The 21,664-nt window shown below is 45.7% G+C and overlaps 1 protein-coding gene across 8 annotated transcripts in view; it reads left to right on the top strand.

Moving 5' to 3' along the window:
* The window catches only part of PITPNM2 (phosphatidylinositol transfer protein membrane associated 2), an 832,934-nt gene that overhangs the window by 765,482 nt on the left and 45,788 nt on the right, over positions 1–21,664 (top strand). For all 8 annotated transcript variants that reach the window (XM_069214977.1, XM_069214974.1, XM_069214975.1 and 5 more), the window contains one exon: positions 1,135–1,251. In XM_069214977.1, the coding sequence (XP_069071078.1) occupies positions 1,135–1,251 (117 nt within the window). The remainder of the gene's footprint in view (positions 1–1,134; positions 1,252–21,664) is intronic.

Here is a 21,664-nt window from a genome sequence, read left to right as displayed (position 1 = left end):
CCACCAGCAATACTCTGCTGTTTCACATACATGTGGGTTTGTAGTTGCGTGGGATGGTGCAGTGATAGCCCAGTTACCCACGTGTCCTATGTAAGAAAGCAACAGCAGAGGAGTGGTCAAGGAAAAGTAACAGAAATACAAACAGCAAGGACATGACTACTGGAATTGTTGTCAATGATCCTTCTTCGTTAGTGAGATGGAAAAGCAACTAGAGTGCAAAGTGTGATTCTGCTGCATTAACATATGGCACCTGTCGCAGTATGAACACCGGTGAAGAATCAGTGTGCTTAGAAGAAGATTAGAGTGCCATGGTCACAGCAGTGGGACCCGTGGGGCCTTTTTTGGCTCAGAGGCAGGGAATGTGATCTGAATTGTGACTTCTTGTCATATGGTTCTTGCACCACCATACATGTTTTGCCTGGTGCTAGTGCAGCTGCCCCTTGTTGTGTGACCTTCTCTTAGACATACTGTTGTTTGCTGCTTAAGGGTGGCCTGCCTTTCCCTCAACAGCCAGAATCTGCAGCACTGGCTTCACTACACAAAACTAAGCTACAAGTCAAAAAAGGGGTGGATGCGAACAGTAAAACCTAATCCGCCCAGAAGCATAAAACCCACAGTACAATTTGGTTTGCAGTGTCTATGTAGCTCTTTGCAATTATGATCATTCTGTGAATAATTTTTTGTTAGCTCATGCTATTCTTCATTAATAAAACCTATGGGCCCGATTCACAAAGAGCCTCTGCAGTCATGGCGGAGGCTTCACAGTTGTGGCGGGATCTCCACACTTATGAGGGAGTCTCCGCAATGAGAAACTGCATTGCAGAGCCTCAGCCACGACTGCAAAGGCTTTTTGTGACTCTGGCCCTATGTGTCCATTGTACATCTTTAGAAATACAATTACTTTCTTTGTTTGTTCATCAACTGTGTCCAGAATGCATGGCATTTGCAACAGATGGCCTTTCCATGTATTTCTTCACTCATGTTAAATTTGTTGATCAATACGCATAAGACTGTCTTTGATACCGCAAAGCAATTTTACATAAAGTCAGGTACACTAAAGATAAAAAAGTTAATAAGGGTTATGGCAGTGTTGTACTCACTCTTTGAATGTCACTTCTTGCCTACTTTGCTTAGGTAATGAGACACGAGAGTTCAAGTATACTGGAGCTAGTTGGAAAAGAAGTCTCAGTGTTCAGTCCATCAAAACCAAGGGAGAAATGGCTACGGAAGAGGACACACGTTAAACTGAGGGTAATTACATTCTTCATTCATACAGTGATATGATAAAATGTAACCTTTTTGTCAGCAAGTATTTTCATTGTAGCAGTGTTTTATATGAAAATATTTATTTTCCAATCATGCAGCTGCAGCATTATACTGTTATGCAGTTCCTATTTTGGTAAAAGGGCAGAATGCCAAAGTAAGGGAGACTGAGGCCACACAGATTGTAGCTGCCAGAACTGGCACCGGTACACGGTGTGATACGCCACATTTTTCACTGCAATCTTCTTGCAAACTATTACCCCAACTTTTGGAATCCAGCCTGTAGATGTTGGTGAATCCCTCATTCCCAAAGTGGCAGCACGTGTAGTAGAACGTTCATCTAGGAAATTTAATTTCTGCACAACAGTGACACGTTCATGTATGTCAAAAAGAGTTTCAGCCATCACTGCGCCAGGAGCATTAAGGTCTTGGACAAACATTGGAATGCCGAAGAGGACTTCATATGGGGTACTGCCACCCTGAGATATTCTAGGCAGATTATTTAATGCTCACTGGACCGCATATAGGTATTGGACCCAACTATGACCTGAAGCTAATACTCTAGCTGTTAAGGATTGCTGAAAGCCTTGGTTTTTATTTTCCACTATCCAATTTCCCTCGGAATGATGGAGGAAAGAAAAATGCACTGCTACACCCAGGGTTCCCATGGTATCCCTGTAAGCTTTTGAGGCAAAAGCAGGGCCCTGATCCGAGTGGAACGCAGCAATTGCATATGTGCCAATAAAGACTTGCAATTCTTTAATAACAGTGCAAGCATCACCCGATAATTGTGGCCACATCCAGAGGAATTTGGAGCAAGTAGAATGTATTTCTATGCATCATCTGAATTTAAAGGACCACAGTGGTCCGGGTACACACATTGCATAGGCTTGTTTGAGACTAAGAGGGGTGTCTGTGGTAGGCGCTTTATGGTGGAGCCTTTAATTTGGTGGCAAATGTCACAACTAAGGACATATTGCTTTGTCTGCTTGTACAGACCATGCCATCAATAGCGTTTTTGTAATAATGTAACAGTAGACGCCACATCAGCATGGCAGAAGCAACACCTCATGAGCTGCTTGAATTAATTGTAGCCTACAGTCTTGGTTGGGAATAGCACAATCACCCACCCCTGAAATTGTTACATAAGGAATGTTTTGGGCACTTAAGTGGTAGGAATATTTTGCTGGATATGCTTTGGGTAAGGGGGTGCCACCAGCTGAGGCATTCACGGCAGCAGGTATTTCATCATCCATCCTCGTGTGGGAACAAGTAATCGCAGTTACTATTGCAGTAACAACTGCTTCATCAGCCAATTAATTCCCTACAAGTATTCCAACACGTTGATAGTCCAATGTGTGTATTAAATGAGCCTGTGGCAGTTTGTCTTTAAACTCCGCCACCTTCCGCCAGAGCATTTTGTGCTTGATTGTGTTTCCTTTAGAGTCTCTGAATCCATCAAGGCACCAGATTTTCATTGAAAGACTGGACACAGTAGTACTAATCACATACAAGAAGTCTCTGGAATTTAGGATCTGTATATTCCAGCACTAAAGTCAGTGCTTTTAGTTCAGCTGGTTGTGCACTGCAATCCCCTAAGGAGTGTGTAAAGGTCTATTGAGGGTGGAATTCTCCAACCCTCATGACTCCATAAACAGCTGCGCAAGCTACGAAGTATTGATGTTTTCTACCTACAGCAGGTTCAGCTGAACCACCAGTGTAAATAATGTATTTATACTGATCAAGAGGCATAATGTTAGTGGACATGAGGTACTCCAGTGCATATTGAGAAATTCTTGATTTTGCAACGTTGGGTCAAAAGCATAGTCTACATCCATGGCAGTCAAAGAAGTGGCCCATTGTATCTAACTAGGATGGATGGCTTTTGCATTTGTAGCGCTAGCCTTTTTAACTGCCTCTAAGGCAGGTACCGGGATTATGACAGTGATGCGCTTCTCCTGAGCCATAACTTTCCTTAATGACAGCAATTTGAACTGCAGTCAGTATTTTTTCAGTGAATGCAAAATGCATTTCAGCATTGGAATATAAATACGATTTATATGCAATCAGCACTGTGTCACCTTCTTTGAATGTGACATAAATAAAGTCAATGGCAGCTGGAATTGTCCGGATAACCAAGGTTTTTTTGTTTTCACGTGTGTTTGAGTGTCAAGCATGTCGGTCTGTAGTGATCTGAGTATTTGTGTGTGTTCTGGTGTTAAATGTTTATGGGAGGAATCTGGACAAATTAAATCATAAAGTGGTTTTATGTGTTGTGCATAATCATGTATATATGGTCTAGCAGGGATCATAATTTGTAATGGCATTTGGTGGTTGCAATTGTGCCCACTTATCGAAGAAGTATGGTGCCAGACTTTTCCCTTCTTTTGATTGCTCCTATCCCAAAAACAGGCCCATGAGAAAATCAATTTTTGTTTTCTTAAAATGTAATTTGTAACCACATTCTGCAAACCCCCAAAACAATGCAATCTACTCTGGCTAATTGTGTCTTTAAGTCATCATCCATCAGGTATGTGTCATCTACATAGGACAATGACTCTGGATCAATATCATGTAATATTGCTGTCACACAGACAGGGTACAGCCCTGGCCTGTTCTTATACCCCTGGGGAAGTCAGCAAAATCAGCGCTGAGAGCCAAGCGTGGAGAAAGCGGTCAGATCACTGCTTTTATGTGCTATATTTTGCAGAAAAACCCACTGGAGATATCCAAACTTGTTTTGTAATTTTTGTGGACAATTACGTTCATTAGTGCTTTACTGTGCTTTGTATTGCAAAAGTCAATGTGTGACTATTTAAATGCCTGTAAACTAAAACCATTCTATATGAGCGGTCCGACTTACCTACGGGGAACAAAGGGTTGTTCATAGGTGGTACGCATGGTTCAACTACTCCCTGGTACTTAAGCTGTGAGAGAATCACCCTTACAGAAGCTTTTACTTCATGATTTATGGGGTATTGTGGTTGCACTTATGAGCTGGACCTTATGGGTATTATGTGATAGGGATAATCCCTAACCCAGCCTACATAGTTGAGGTATAATGCCAGGGCTTCTGCAAAAGCATAAGCTTGCTTTACTTGGTCTGGAACAAGGACTGAAAGCGATGGTAGAATCACATCTTCCCCTTGTGGGAGGGTTCTAACAAATTCTGGTGGGTAATCTTTTTTCTGCCCAGAGAATGTCATAGCTTAATGTTAAACTTTCCCAGAAATGTACTTTAATTGTGCACATTATGTCCTGCTCAATTTGAATTTCCAATTTCTGTACTTGATCTGGAGGGGCGACTCCCCTGTCTGAGGTTTCGGCTTCTAAATAGTCATTACTTGTTCTCACAGCCAGAAACTCTTGAAGATTCTTGCAAACTATTGTGACCACTGCTGCACTGTCAAGCAGAGTCACCACCCACGTCCTGATCCACAGCAGTATTCCCAGTATGTGTGGCATATTTTTCTGAAATTTCAGCAGCCTTCTTTTTGAATTGGGGTTTTTGTTGAGGATGTTTCTCTTTCTTTATTACTGTGATGAACAATGTGAGTCCTTTTTCAGTTTCACGTACGCTCACGTTCGGCGCTCTGAGTCCTGAAAAGAACAAGAAGGGTGTGTATCAGTATGCTGATACCAGTCAGGCTGTTTCATAATGTCATGTTTACACAGGTTGTAGTGCTTTCCAGAGATCTCTGGCTGAGGAGAATCTCCCCGTAATTTTCTTTGTTGTTATTACATTTTTATTTGTCCTAGTGTTTTTTAAAAGACGCCTGTGCTTGCTTAATATTTCTTTTCAGAATTACTTTTAAACAGTGGCTTATTTGTTCTGCCCCCAGATTATTCCGGCATATACATGTATAGGTTTCGGCAATTATTTTTGGTAGCTCATATTTCTGATCTATTAAAGGAACCTGTGAGAGCTGCTGGAGTACAGACAATGCCACTGCTTTCCCTTTCATATTTCTTAAATAATTGAGAATACTGTGGCAAAGCCAATAAATTTCATCCCCAAGTCCAGGGCAGGGGTAGCCCCGTATTCATTTTGAATTTGTTTTAACACCTCTGGTAAAACCGCAAGACATGGTGTAACATGAGTTATGGTATATATTGCAGCAGAAACTGTGCCCCAAGTAGCACAATCGTCAGTTGAGGGTACTATCTCAAGTGGCAAGTACATTGTGAGAATTGTGTTTTACTTGGAGCCCCGTATGGGGAAACACTGCTTCCAGCTGATTTGTTTTTTAAGCAATCCAAAACTGAATTTCCTCCCATTTGGTGGGTGCTTTACCCATAATAGCATTAATAGTCACTGGTTAATCCCCGGTTGGACAGCTGGAGCAGCAATTGCTGGGGCAGTATTTAATGTTCACATTACGAATTGTGTTAAGTGTCTATATAGACTTACTGTATTATAAAGTGGGCTCAGACCTGCTGCCTGTAAATTTTGAATATCTGGATGTGGAGTGTTGGCAGCTAGAACCGGCCATGTGGCACCTTCGTTACTCAGGGGACCCAATCTAACGTGTGGTAGACCACCCTGGAACCAGTTTTGATGTTCCTGATATGTTAGAGGTATTTATAAATAGTGGTATGCCATATATTGCTTTGACGTGTTAGCTGCCATGTATGTGTGAAATGTATTTGAGTTTGCATCAACTGCAGGAAACTGACCCATTAATTAAATGTTTCTGATCTGTATGCTTTGTGTGCCTCAACAACGAATGTAACATCTCCACGCTCATTAGGTAGCCCATTAAGATGTAAATGTTCAAGCTTGAACAACCTAGAGACAAATATAGGTGCTACTTATACAGCTGAGGAGGATAGTTCCCTAACACCGCAGACATCTATGTGTAAAGGTAAATAGGGCACCATAGGCATACAAGGGAAAACTACTCAGGAGAGCCATTAAATAAGAACCTGACCTTGATAAATTGGTGGCACCATGTTATACAGTTCCTTCTTTGGTAATAGTCTACATGTTTAGGACAGCAGAACGGCAAAGTATAGGAGACTATGCACACAGTTAGTAGCTGCAGGCATACCCACCGGGGCAAAAGGTGATTATGGCAACTTGAACATTACACTCCAACTTCCAAGGAAAGTCATGGAAACAGATTGTACCCCTTTCCTACTTTTCCTCATGCATACCACGGTGTGAGAAGAAGATACAAGATAAGTTCTCAATACATTTATTGACACAATCGCAATCTAGAATACAAAAAGTCAGCTGGGATAATTAGATAGATGAAACAAAGAAAGGTAATCAGCATTGAAAACATGGTAAAGAAGAGGAACAATCCAAGCATCGCAGCACATGTGTCTGGTTGCTAAAGACGACTTGGTGACATTCTGAAAGCTGACCTAACAATGCATTCCACCCTTTGCTTACCATTGGCTTTGTAGTTTGTAACTCACATTTGCTTGCTTTCTATTTACTGGCTTTATTTGTTTTAGGCAGCCCAGCATGTCTTTGTCCCTCGCGTGGAGACTGTAGTCTTCCACGAGTATTCGCCTTCTGTACACAGACCTTAAATGTTGTTCTTATGTTGTCACATTTGCTGTGCATTCAAAGACAGAGGTCGAATGTCAGGCTTTGTCTTCCATGGTATGTTGGTGTTTACTTGCGTTTCTCTGACTTAGAGGATTTATCTAACAATGTTGGGGAAAGGCTTTTTTGTAGCACACACCAAAATTGAAATGTCTGGAAATGAATTGTGCAACTATTTCAGAATATATCAGAATTAGGAAAGCACAAAAGAAGCAATTTATATTGTAATTATGAAGTGAGGAGAAAACAAATATTGCAAAACGATCAAAACTAATCAATACACTAGGTGATGCCATTTACACACATTGTTTGTGAACTGTATAGTTTTAGCGGTAAAACTGTATGTCTGTGCAAATACAATGGTCACTTCAAATGAAAATGTGTTGTCTGTAATGGCAGTGCACTACCACATCATGCATATTCCACTCTACGCCATTCACTCTATAACAAACTACTCAAATCTATGCCCCTCCACAACACACTACTCTGCCCTACTCCGCAACACTCCATTCTATGACACACTACTCTACTCCGCGACACTCCACAACGCTTCACTCTATTCCACTCTGTGCCGCAACACTGCACTCTGTCCCACTCCACTTTTCTACTCTCTATGACCACTCTGTGACTCGCCATTCTTCACCACTCTACTCCACAACATTCCACTCTACTCCAGGACACTCCATTCGACTCCCCACTGGACAACAACACTCCTCTCTACTACAATCCACTCTATGCAACTCCTCAACCCTCCACTCTGCTCTACAATACTCTACTTAACTCACCACTCTACAACACTAACTTTTAGCCATGCTGAACAGCAGCCTATTCATCTATTGGTTTTGACCATGTTTGCTTTTTTGATAAGGCAATTGTGGTAGTGGGGTAAAGACAGCCAAGAGACTTCCTTTGATTCCCTAACCTGTGTGCAGAACAGATAAAGGCAATATTAAGTAATTCACTTTAGGGATATTTTCTCAGTTGTATGTGTTCCATTTAGGCTTGCTTACAAGGAATTCCTAGGTCACTCAGTACATGTATGCTTTGCTTTGTAGTGTGTTAACTTGAAGGTGCATTGACTGATCAAAGATGTTTGCAGGGTGCATCGGCTGATCAAAGATGTTTGCACATATAACAGATTAATTGTCAGGAGCCATTTTCTGCAGCTATCCTGGACTTTTGGCCCAATATGTTTTATGTACCATCAAATGAACTGTGGTTGAAAGTCTTACATCCACCAGGAGCCAGTAAAGGGGTTGAAATGTTGTTTGTTTGTATTTTCACTTAGTAGGTTCAAGCACCTTTTGTCAGCCTGCTTTGTAACCTCTGCAACCTGATGATGAGTTTCTTTATGGGCCTTCTGTAGAGCCATAGCCAAAGAAGTAACCTGAGGCTCTTGACAGTTCCATTCTGATGTCACTTTGGCACAATGGGAGAATTGCAGGTTGACAACCTTGATCACTTTGTTGACTTGCACAGCGAATACGTGCTCATAGTGCAATATAACTCCCAAGTGCCTCGCTATCAGCAATGAGGATGGAGGCTTTCCCAGGTTTGGAAGCTAATTGAGGAAACCAGTCTTTGCTTCATTCATGGAAAAGAGACCATCGAATTCCATGAAATGTTTTCAGTCATGACAAGATTTTGTTTTTTTCTGGTCCTTGTTTTCAATTTGGAAGTAGATTTGCAGGTTGTTTGAAATTTGGAAATTAACCTGCAACATTTCAAGCATCTTCAGAGCATGTATATAGATGTTTATCAGGAGGCAGGGTAAGGATGAGTTCTGTAACTTGCCGTTCAACACAATGCTTAAAATAATTCCACTGATCCAGTCGGAATGTTTTTGGATGTAGTTGTGGAGGAAGACTCAAATCCACATCAGGGGTGGTGCAAACACTCCTGCCCAGTCTTTCAGTTTTAACAGCATTATCCTATGGGATATTGTATAGTGTCAGAGAAGTCAAGGATCTCCTTTATCCATTAAGATGAGGTCCTCGTCTCTCATGCTAGTTAGGAAATATTCAGGGGCATATTTATACTCCGTTTGCGCCGGAATTGCATCGTTTTTTTGACGCAATTTCGACGCAAAACTAACTCCATATTTATACTTTGGCATTAGACGCGTCTAGCGCCAAAGTCCATGGAGTTAGCGTCATTTTTTAGCGTGGACACCTACTTTGCGTTAATGAGATGCAAGGTAGGCGTTCCCGTCTAAAAAATCGACTCCGAGGCATGTGCGTCGGATTTATACTCCTGGGCAAAAATCACACCCGGGAGTAGGCGGGTCAAAAAAAATGACGTACGGCCGCTTTTGCGCCGTTTTTTAGCGCCTGCAAAAGGCAGGCGTTAAGGGACCTGTGGGCTCTGAAGGAGCCCAGAGGTGCCCTGCCATGCCCCCAGGGACACCCCCTGTCACCCTTGCCCACCCCAGGAGGACACCCAAGGCTGGAGGGACCCATCCCAGGGACATTAAGGTAAGTTCAGGTAAGTATTTTTTTTATTTTTTTTTGTGGCATAGGGGGGCCTGATTTGTGCCCCCCTACATGCCACTATGCCCAATGACCATGCCCAGGGGACAGGAGTCCCCTGGGCATGGCCATTGGGCAAGGGGGCATGACTCCTGTCTTTGCTAAGACAGGAGTCATTTCTATGGGGTTTGGGAGTGAAAAAAAAATGGCGCAAATCGGGTTGAGGCGCAAAAATTGCCTCAACCTGACTTGCCCCATTTCTTGACGCCCAAGCTCCATTTTCCCCTACGCCGGCGCTGCCTGGTGTACGTCGTTTTTTTTTAACGCACACCAGACGGCGCCGGCGGCTAACGCCGGCTAACGTCATTCAATAAATACGGCGCCCGCACGGTGCTTCAGAATGGTGTTAACCGGCGCTAATTTTTTTGACGCAAAACTGCGTTAGCGCAGTTTTGCGTCAAAAAGTATAAATATGGGCCTCAGTGTCTCTCAGTGACTTGCATTCTGACTGATGATTGTAAACAAGATGGTACAGTCTCTTCTATCTTGAAACTGTCCCATTGCCTCCCTTTCCATTATTTCACTGGAGTAGCATAGGTTAAAGATTGGAGATTATTTCCTCAAGATTTTAGTGCCAGCAAATGGTTTCTTTAAAAGGCGAGCCATAATGGTGTATTTCAAGGGGCTGGGAATGCTCCATGTTATCAAGGACAACATTGTAAGTTTGTTCAGGAAGTGTTTTTGTTTCATTTACAAGATGTTATGTTGCTAAAGTTTACCATTGCTTCCCCTGTTCATTGTCTTCAAGCCTTGCATCAGCCATCAACTCTTGGATTCCTCTCTTTGGTCAGCTGTTTCTTCCAAGCCTTCATCCAATTTGTCATCCATCTTCCAAGGCATTTGTAAATGAGAAGGGCCTTTGAATTTTGATCTCAGATTAAATATTTTTTCTTCCAAAAGTGTTCTATGTCACCCTTCAGGAAGCCTCAAACAAGCCAGCTATTTATGTTGACCAGTCACAGTACAGTGCCCTTTGTTAAACCTGCCTATTCATATTCCGTCTAATTCAAAAGGTTATTTAATGTTGACAAAGCAGTAAGCAATTTGTACAGAGAAATGCTATTTGTACTTCAGCAAATTGTGCAAGGTCACAAAAGGGAAAACAGAACTCCAGTAGATTTGACGTTTACCAGTGCAAAATATAAAAGTGGTTGTAAATGAGTGGCCACAGGAAGTATTGGGGATGATGATTTAATCCCATTTCCATATTGAAAATTCAGAAGTCCTGTAAATATTGACCATAATAGGATTGCGAACAAGTAGCATGGGTAACACGCACAATGGAGAGAAGTAGAACAAGTTTGATCATTCACAAGACAGTGTCAAATAGTTTGTTCCTCCGTACTCAGGTCATCATCACCTGCTTCCAATGTAGTGCATGTTTTTATTTATTTATTCGTTTTTGTGTTTTGCAGTTTTAGCTTGTGACCTATTAGCTCTAGTCAAATGAAAGATGACACATTCTTTAGTCGCTCAATCCCCTTCACGCCTAATTAAATTGTTTCCAATAGAGTCAAGATCTCGTGGAAATTCAGGTAAAAAATCTGCGGTGCACTTGTGGGACCATATGGCCTTTTAGAAGAAAAGATAATGCCACTGGTCTCCTGATGATAGGAGAAAGCCTTTTGATGGGCCTGTTTACTGTTTTTCCTGGAAGGCAGCCAAATTTGCTTGGTTCCAAAGATCTAAGAGCCTCATTACAAGTTTGGCGGTCCTAGGAGAGCTAAATTCGCTGTTCCGGGTGGACCGCCACAATCCGGGCGGTCTAACTGCCAGATTATGATCCTGGCAGTTGGACCACCAGGAGACTGCCTCCTCCACCAGGATAAAGGATCCCGACGGGTTGGTGGAGGTCGAAGTCATAGTCAGCCACTGCTGTGCTGATGACGACTTTCCTTTCCACCAGCCTTTTCATGGCGGAATCCCTGCCATGAAAAGGCTGATGGAAAGGCAGAGTTGGGGGCTATAGTGGGGCCCCTTCAGCATGTCTCTAAAATGTTCTTTGGGATTTTTTTTAATTGTCTTTTTTATTATTTTTTGTTACAATATTTTAATAACAATTGTAAAAAATAAATTTGGGTTGGAAGTGTTGTAAATGATATGTATATTCTAATTTAGTTAGAATTTGTTTTCTTTTTTTTTTTTAATATATGGTTTCGGTTCAATGTTATTTTTCTAGGATGTCAAAATGTGTAGATGTGTTGGACGGGGAGTATTTAAAAATAATTATTGAAAATGTAATATTTTATTCTAATTTTTAAATTAGGTATTTAAAAACATATTACTTTATTTTTTGTATTTCTTTGGGTTGCTGGGTTTCATAGGGGTGTGTGAGTTTTTTTTTTTTTTTTATTTATTATATTTTCGTAAAAATAATATTTTGTTTTATGTTTCAAATTACTTTTACTTTTTTTTAAATTTATTGTTATGTATTTTTAAGGATATAGGGATTTATAGAGGCATTGGGTGGGATGTGTTTTAAAATAATGTTTTAATATTTTATTTTGTTTACATTTTATAAATTAGTACAATATTTATTTATTTAACAAAATATTTATTATTTTTAAGGTTCTTGGGTTTTGTGGTAAAGCCGTGGTCAGAAAAGGGGATCCGGCGTTTTCCCGCCGGATTACCCCTGGCTGGGCTGAATCTCCATGGCGGCGCTGCTTGCAGCGCCGCCATGGAGATTTTGACCCCCTTCCCGCCATCCTGTTTCTGGCGGTTTTTACCGCCAGGAACAGGATGGCGGGAACGGGTGTCGGGGGCACCTGGGGGCCCCTGCACTGCCCATGCCACTGGCACTGCATGGGCAGTGCAGGGGCCCCCTAACAGGGCCCCAGCATGATTTTCACTGTCTGCTTAGCAGACAGTGAAAATCGCGACGGGTGCAACTGCACCCGTCGCACCCCTGCAACACCGCCGGCTCCTGTGTTGCAGGGCCTTTCCCGCTGGGCCGGCGGGCGCTCCCTTGGCGGGCGCCAGCCGGCCCAGCGGGAAAGTCGAAATGGCCCCCGCGGTCTTCTGACCGCGGAGCAGTCTTTTGATGGGGGAAGTTTGGCCAAACTTGGAATGACCCCCATAGTGTTTTAAAATGTATACATTTATTTTAATGTTTATTTTTTAAATCATTGAAGTATTGTGAAAACATTTTATTTAAGAATTCATATTATTTGTATTAAATTCATCAATTTTAATTGTACATTTTGTTAGAAAAATAAAGATTCTGAATTTATTGTGTATTGTGTATATATTACACTTTTAACACTTTTTTAATTTAAAGTTTATAAATGAGTTATTTTGATCATTACTGAAATATTATTGTTATTTAATTTACATTTAAATACTTTTTATTTTTTATTTGTGGGGGTTTTTTTTGGGACTAGAAATAGTACATTTTACCTGTCTTGAGTGCAACACTTTTCTCAATGTTTCTTCATTGGGAGTGGCAATAGTTACTCTGGTACCCTCCTCCTCACTCCACCCCCAACACCAGATTACAACACTTTCCCCAATTTTGCTAAGTATCATGGGGAAACCTAATTCTGAACCCTCCAGAATCCAATGCTTTCTCCAATGTTGCAGTGGAAATAGTTAATTTAACCCCCAGGTTGCAACGCTTTGTGTGATAGTCTTTGCTGGACAGACCATTCACCAGGGTCAGTTGCCTCAAGCTCGTTCCAGTGGTCAGCTCCTTCAGGGCTGACTCACACCTTCACTTCTTACTCATCATCATCATCATAAAAAACCTTTATTCAGACTTTTTTTGAAAATCCATAAAAGTATACATGAAGAAAAATGATCAATTACACATTTCCAACATTAGAACATCATATGTGTAACTGCAGAATTAAAATGATAAAAAGATAAAAGGATTAAAAGAAAACATTCAAAACCGCAGCACTGCAATAATCAGTCCTTAGACTATTAACCCAAGGGTACCAATTCATATCTCTTTCCCAGGGCCAACAATTGTTTTATAAAATTCAACGTTGCCCAACACACCTCTTCATTACCCAGCCTCTACAAAAAGCGCAAGCTCTCCTTATATGATCCAGTGTTTGCTTTCCGCAGACTTGGGACTATGATCTTATGCCTTGGTGCTTCATATGAACGTCAAAAGAGCAAGAAATGGCACTTTTTACTCAGGCGGAACTACTTGGGTTCCAAGCACAATTCAGGCAGTTTACCCTCCAGATCGGTCTCCAGGTATCGCCCCCCACCTCTGCGGAGCTGGCTGTAAGGCAGACACCAGCCGGGTTGCTGTTTGCACCATAGCCCTCATAATACTCTGTGAAGCACACCCTCCTTAGTCAGAGAGAACTTGGAACTGGAACCAAAAGTGTGTCAGCGGCTCCCACCTTTATAAAGAGGTGACAAACAGGGATGTGTATTCTGTGTTCTTCTTCTCTGTTCTTCTCTGTGCTTCTGTGTTCTTCTTCTCGGTTCTTCTGTGTTCTTCTGTGTTCTTCTGTGTTCTTCTCTGTTCTTCTGTGTTCTTCTCTGTTCTTCTCTGTTCTTCTCTGTTCTTCTCTGTTCTTCTCTGTTCTTCTGCTCTTCCGATCTTCTGTTCTTCTGTCTTCTGTTCTTCTGTCTTCTGCTCTTCCGGTCTTCTGTTCTTCTGTCTTCTGTTCTTCTGTCTTCTGTTCTCCTGTCTTCTGTTCTCCTGTCTTCGGCTCTTCTACATCCTCCGTCTTCTTCCCCCGAGCCTGCCCTCCTGCTCCTTCCTCATCCCCCTCCCTCACTCGCCTCCCCCTCTCTCACCCCTAGCTAACCCGTTCGCTATCTACCTCCCTCACTCCTCCTATCTTCCTATCTCTCTAGCTCCCTATCTCACTATCTAACTCCCCCACTCTCCACCTCCTCCTACCTACCTATCTGTCTATCTATCTATTTCCCTATCTATCGACTTCTCTATCTATTTTCTCTATCTATTTCTCTATCTCTCCCCCCCCTCCCGCCACCCCCTCTACTACCTATCTCCCTATCCTCTCACTCTACCTCTCTCCCTCACCCACCTCTACAACCCCCCCTCCCCTATCTTCACAACCCTACTCCTATCTCTCTCCCTAATCTCCAAACCTCCTAACACTCACCCTCCTCCACCCTAAACCCCCTCCCCCAGCTCCTCTCACTCTACCTGTCCCCCCCCCTCCCTCGCGCTTTCCCGCCGCGACCTCCTGCACGCCCCCGCCCCCCAGCTCCCATTCGCCCCCAGCTGACCCCTCCCCCCCCCCTCCTACCTCTTATGGCGGCCGCTGCGCGACTGTGCAGCGGGCGCGCGCAGCGGGCACACCGCTGGCGTGCCGGAGGCGCGCCAGAGGCAAGCCCGTCTGCGCCCGTCCGCGTCTGGCCCGCGCCCAGCGCCACGACCCCTGGTCCCCAGCTCCCCCAAGCCCCGCTGATCCGCTACGACCCCACCACCCTCCACGCCCTCAACCCAGGGCGCTCCAAAACCTGCTTCCTAGCTCACCCCAAACGCACCCATGGACCCTTCGCCTGCAACTCCTGCAAACGCATCTTCCACCACGCAACTACCACGACCACAAGCCCACGCGCCATCAACCACCTCAAGTGCATCCTGGTCAACGCTCGTTCCGTCCACAAGCACGCCGTTGAACTTTGGGACCTCCTGGACTCCACAGCCCCGGACGTCGCCTTCATCACGGAGACATGGATGAACGCCTCCTCTGCTCCAGACATCGCTACCCGCCATCCCCGAAGGCTACAAGATCTCCAGAAAAGACCGCACCAACCAAGTAGGAGGAGGTGTCGCCATCATCTTCAAAGACTCCATCAGCGTCACCACCTCCACCGAAGACCCCCCCCTCGCCGCTGAACACCTGCATTTTCAGATTCGCACCGACCCAAGGACCACCCTCAGAGGATCCCTCGTCTACCGTCCTCCCGGACCTCGCGCCTCTTTCAGCGACGCCATCGCCGACTTCATCTCCCCGCACGCCCTCGCCTCACCGGACTACATCCTCCTAGGCGACCTCAACTTCCATCTGGAACAAAACAACGACCCCAACACCACCACCCTGCTCGACAACCTCGCCAACCTCGGCCTCAAACAACTGGTGAACACCGCCACCCACATCGCCGGACACACGCTCGACCCTATCTTCTCCGCCAGCAAACACGTCTTCTTCAGCCACACCTCTGCCCTGCACTGGACCGACCACAGCTGCGTCCACTTCACATTCCGACGCGAGACCTCCCACCTCCGCACTGAACCCATCCCTCGTCGACAGTGGAACAAGATCCCTGAAGAGCAACTCTTCTCCGCTCTTGCCGCCAACCAACCCACCCTCACCACCGACCCCAACGACGCAGCTCTCAACCTCACAAACTGGATCTCCAACTGCGCTGACAACCTTGCTCCCCTCAAACGCACGCATCGACAGACCAACACCAAAAAACCTCTCTGGTTCTCTGACACCCTCAAAGAATCAAAGAAAACTTGTCGTGCCCTTGAGAAGGCCTGGCGCAAGGACCACACCGCTGACAACATGACCGCCCTCAAGAACGCTACACGCGAACACCACCACCTGATCCGCACTGCCAAAAGGAACTTTTTCACCGACAGACTAGACAAAAACAGCCACAACAGCAGAGAACTCTTCAGCATCGTCAAAGAGTTCTCCAACCCCAGCGCCAGCGCCAACGCCGTCACGCCCTCACAGGATTTGTGCGAATCCCTCGCCACTTTCTTCCATCGCAAGATCAGCGACCTCCACGACAGCTTCGGACACCAGACCCAACCATACACCACTGAACCCGCTTCCCCGGACATCACCCTCAACAACTGGACCCACATCAACACGGAAGAAACCAAATCCATCATGAACTCTATCCACTCCGGCGCCCCTTCGGACCCCTGCCCGCACTTCATCTTTAACAAAGCCGACGACATCATCGCCCCGCACCTCCAGACCGTCATCAACTCTTCTTTTTCTTCTGCTACCTTCCCCGAATGCTGGAAGCACGGTGAAGTCAACGCCCTACTAAAGAAACCTACGGCTGACCCAAGCGACCTGAAAAACTTCCGCCCCATCTCTCTTCTACCTTTCCCAGCCAAGGTAATAGAAAAGACCGTCAACAAACAGCTGACCACCTTCCTGGAAGACAACAACCTGCTCGACCCTTCACAAACCGGATTCCGAACCAACCACAGCACGGAAACCGCCCTCATCTCAGTCACAGACGACATCAGAACCCTGATGGACAACGGTGAAACAGTCGCCCTCATTCTCCTCGACCTCTCGGCTGCCTTTGACACCGTCTGTCACCGCACCCTAATCACCCGCCTACGCTCCACCGGGATCCAAGGCCAGGCCCTGGACTGGATCGCCTCCTTCCTCGCTAACCGCTCCCAAAGAGTTTACCTCCCTCCGTTTCGCTCAGAACCCACCAAGATCATCTGCGGCGTACCTCAAGGCTCATCGCTCAGCCCGACACTCTTCAATGTCTACATGAGCCCCCTCGCCGACATCGTACGCAAGCACGACATCATCATCACCTCCTACGCCGACGACACCCAACTTGTACTCTCCCTCACCAAGGACCCCGCCAGCGCCAAGACCAACCTACAAGAGGGTATGAAGGACGTCGCAGATTGGATGAGGCTCAGCCGCCTAAAGCTGAACTCTGAAAAAACGGAAGTCCTCATCCTCGGCAACACCCCGTCCGCCTGGGACGACTCCTGGTGGCCCACGGCCCTCGGCACCGCACCGACCCCCGCAGACCACGCCCGCAACCTCGGCTTCATCTTGGACCCTCTTCTCACCATGACCAAGCAAGTCAACGCCGTGTCCTCCGCCTGCTTCCTCACTCTCCGCATGCTCCGCAAGATCTTCCGCTGGATCCCCGCCGACACCAGAAAAACCGTGACCCACGCCCTTGTCACGAGTCGCCTGGACTACGGCAACACCCTCTACGCCGGGACCACCGCCAAACTCCAAAACCGCCTGCAACGCATCCAAAACGCCTCGGCCCGCCTCATCCTCGACGTACCCCGCAACAGCCACATCTCCGCACACCTGAGACACCTGCATTGGCTCCCAGTCAGCAAAAGGATCACCTTCCGTCTTCTCACCCACGCACACAAAGCCCTCCACAACAAGGGACCGGAATACCTCAACAGACGCCTCAGCTTCTACGTCCCCACCCGCCCCCTCCGCTCCGCTGGCCTCGCACTTGCTGCCGTCCCTCGCACCCGCCGCTCCACGGCGGGTGGGAGATCTTTCTCCTTCCTGGCGGCCAAGACCTGGAACTCCCTCCCCACCAGCCTCAGGACCACCCAGGACCACTCCGCTTTCCGGAGACTCCTAAAGACTTGGCTGTTCGAGCAGCGATAACCCCCCCTTTCCCCCCTAGCGCCTTGAGACCCGCACGGGTGAGTAGCGCGCTTTACAAATGCTAATGATTTGATTTGATTTGGAACCAAAAGTGTGTCAGCGGCTCCCACCTTTATAAAGAGGTGACAAACAGGGATGTGTATTCTTTGTCTGTTCAGAAATTGGTTGGATTGATTCCCCTTTCAGGTATCCTTTCCAGGCTATCTTCCAGCACCACCCTTTGTCTTGAGTGATGTTCTTCACAGCATGGTTGTCTTCAGGGTTGGGGCACCCACAAAAGAGGAACAGAGATGTGAGCAGTCAGCACCTCACTGTAAACAACGCCATTTGATAGTGATGAGGAAGAGATACAAAAGGCTGCTTTCTTTCTAAAGGACCTTTAGCATTCTGACAACAGAATCTGCAGTCCCACCCCTTACATCTACCAAATGGCCGTAACACTAAGACTAATCAACAGCACTCTCTATCAGAAATCATCTAATCAAATTTCTAAAAGGAAGCCTGTCTCATCTTTCCCCCCTTCAGTGTCTAGGTTCCCTCCCTTTAGTCTAAGGAATGTCAGCAATACACTTCTACTCTCTGGGAAAGCAACCTCATCACTATCTTCTGCGCATGAAAAAGCCAGGGACTTCCAAAATGGAGCCCACAGACCTTTGTCCTTCTTGTTTACTCAAACACTCAAGTAATGGACATCAAACTCCACTTGCATGCATCCAAGCACACAGGATCTCGACTCTAGGATTCTGCATTCACCATTACCAACAGAACCATAGGTGAAACGGTCAGCAGGCTCCCATCCTCATAACATTGGTAAAAAGGCCTTGTCTTAATATACCCACTACAAATATAGTATGCTGCCACCACCATGCTACAGGATGTGAACCCGTAACACAGCCAATTGGTCTTAGTCACTTGAGAGGGTCCATTTGGTGCATTCTAGGTGCAGGACAGGACCAGGACCATCGTAAGGCAAGGGCAGGCCTAGGACTTGAAGCACACACTAGATTAGTTTGAGACTGGGGCCAAAATCTGAAAACAAGGATACTGGATACTCACAGTTGGCCACACAGGGTAAGGGTCACAACTGTACACCATGCAGGAGACATTCCCATCCCAACAGGAGTCCTCTACTACCTACATATGTCTTTAGGTAACGTGTGCGTGATCATGAATCACCGGTGAAAGCATTTTGTGCCTTATATTAATTTGAGTCTTAGCAGATAGCTAAAGGGGCATATTTAAACTTCTTGCCACAAAACTGCAGCAAAAATATTAGCGCCAGCTTGCGCCATTCCACAGTTCCAGCCGGGCGCCATATGGCGCTAAGATTGGGCTAGCGTCATCAAAAATTACGCTAGCTAGGTGGGGGTGGAGGTATGGGGTAAGGAGGTTGAGCACCAAAAAATGACATTAGGCTGGTTAGCAGCAACAACAAAAAAATGCAGCTAACCAACTTTGTGTCATTTCCAGGTGCACAACCATCCTAATACATGACTCCTGTCTTAGAAAAGACAGGAGTCATGTCCACCACCCCAGTGGCCGGGACAGGGAACCAGTGTCCCCTGGGCATGGCCATTGCCCCCAGTGCCTTGTTAGGGCCCCCAATTGCACTTTAAGAAACAAATCCCCTAATACTTCACTATACTTACCCTACTTACCTGGGATGAGGTCCCCCATCCTGTTGTGTCCCTCTGATGTGGGTGGAGGTGTTCCTGGAGCTTGGAGTGGGCACCTGTGGGCCCATTCTAATGTGTTTGACCATGGAAATGAGTCCACAGGTCTGACCCAGGAGTTAAATAATGGCGCTAAGCAAGCTTAGCGCCATTATTTGGGGCCGCATCCCACCCATGCCTCATTTTTGCACCTTGGGAATAAATATGGCGCTATGGGGATAGTGCCATTTTTTTTTATGGGAACGCCTACCTTGCATCTTATTGACGCAAGGTAGGTTCACGCATCCAAAAAATGGTGCCAACTCCTATATTTTGACGCTAGACGTGTCTAGCATCAAAATATAAATATGGAGTTGAGTTTGCGCCGAATATGCATTAAGAAAATGATGCAAATTCGGCGCAAACTGAGTATAAGTAGCCCCATAGTGCCTTTTATGACGCCTGTGACTGGGAATGGAGGGTCTCATTACGAGGCTAGCGGTCTTGAGACTGCCAGTCTCACAGTGGCCGTCGGACCGACGTACTCCAGGTTGTCTGACTGCCACATTACGACCCTGGCAGTTGGACCACCAGGGGACCGCTGACTGACTTGACTCGTGGTCAGCCACGGCCCCTGGCTGATCATAAATCCTCTTTCTGCCAGCCTTTTCAGGGCGTTGTAACTGACCACGTCGTGGGCAGTGCAGGGACCCCCTGTCCAGCACCCTCGGAATGCGCACTTCCTGCTTTGCAGGCAGTGTGTATTCCGAAGGTGCTGTTGTACTACGGTATTGTCCTCAAGCCGAGACCAATACCCTAGCACTGTTCCCACTGGGCTGACCAGTTGGAACGTTGTAATACGATATTCCTGCCAGACAGCCCGGTAGGAACAACGTAATATGACTGAGGGAAGAGGCCGCCGAGTTAACGGTGGTCTCATCTCTGCAAGTTTGGTGACTGGCTCGTCTGACCGCCAATCTCATTACCAGTCTGAGGTTGAGCATGAGTGGGCCTCAAAACTTCATTTTTATTAGATTTTTCCTTTAATGATACTCTGTTTAAAGATTTTGAATGATCTACTACCTAGGACAGAAGTTAACACCACCATGTTGATTTAAATTGTTTAGACTGCTCCTTCATCAGAGCCCCTGCTTCCCTTTATTGAGGTGCTGAAGGAGGCCAGTTGGTGTATTTGGAACCAACCATCTCCCACTCCAGCCATCAGTGGCTAAGTTGTAAGTCTTATCACTTTGCTCCTAGTGACCCAGATTTCCTATTTTCTAATGAATTTCCACTACCCATGACAATGAATAAAACTAACATGTTGACTGAATTTCTTTGGGCTGCCAATCCTCATTGGCCCTTTGATGAGGCACAGATTTAGCACAGTAACTGAATTTGGAATCAACCACCCTACACTCCAACCAACACTGGTTAAGGTGCATGGCGTTATCGCTTGGTTTATGGCGACCCTGACTTTTTCAATTCTAATCCTCAGTCTGACAGTGTTGTATGGCAAGCTCTTTGGATCCTAATGATGGTATCTCCGTATCTTTGCCTTCATCCATCCTGCTGGATGTTGTATGGAAGCAATTTTATGCAATGGGCAAGAAAGTGTTCTCATTATGTAGTAGGGCCCTACTCTCTTCTAATGCTGCTTGCTTGTTGGCCGTCTTCTCCCAGGCTCTTTGGGAGATGGCACAGATGATTAATCCACTCCATACAGATTGTGTCAGTGGCTGTTTTGCTGAGGTGCTTTGTGATGGTTTTAAAGCTCCTTAACTGCTTCTTAGACCTGGCCCTTCCACAGTGAAATCAGTCGAGATCCAGGGGCTGTGTTGTGCCCCTATGTGGTGGTGCTTGATTGAGTCCGTCCAGTTTCCCACGGGCTGCACAGGTGGACCTGTTGGACTTACCTTATAATGATTTCTGTCTTTTCAAGTGGATGCAGAGAAGGTCCAGTAGATGCACTGACAGTGCCATCTTCTTGCTTAGCTTAAGTAGTTGGTTACTGCTGTACAGAGACTTTAGAGGCAGCAAGGGCAAACTGACTTTGGTTCTTGGGCTACCCTATAAAGACATTGCTACTTTGTTAAATGCATGCATGAACCATGCACATTCCTTAAAGCTAGGGGTTCTTGACATGACTCAGAGGCCTTCCTGCTGGTTGTCATCTTCCCATCTGCACCAGTGTGATGCTTTCACAATCGTGTGTTATTAAAGTTCTCTTCTGGTGTTCACTGCAGTGTTTTTGTCTATTTTTTTCTTATTTTTCTTGGGGATCATGCCCTAGTGTCTGGGTGTATT

Source organism: Pleurodeles waltl, chromosome 11, assembly GCF_031143425.1.
Source record: "Pleurodeles waltl isolate 20211129_DDA chromosome 11, aPleWal1.hap1.20221129, whole genome shotgun sequence".
Taxonomy (NCBI): Eukaryota; Metazoa; Chordata; class Amphibia; order Caudata; family Salamandridae; genus Pleurodeles; species Pleurodeles waltl.
Note: the sequence above shows the minus strand (reverse complement) of the source record. Positions and strands in the feature narration are given on the sequence as shown.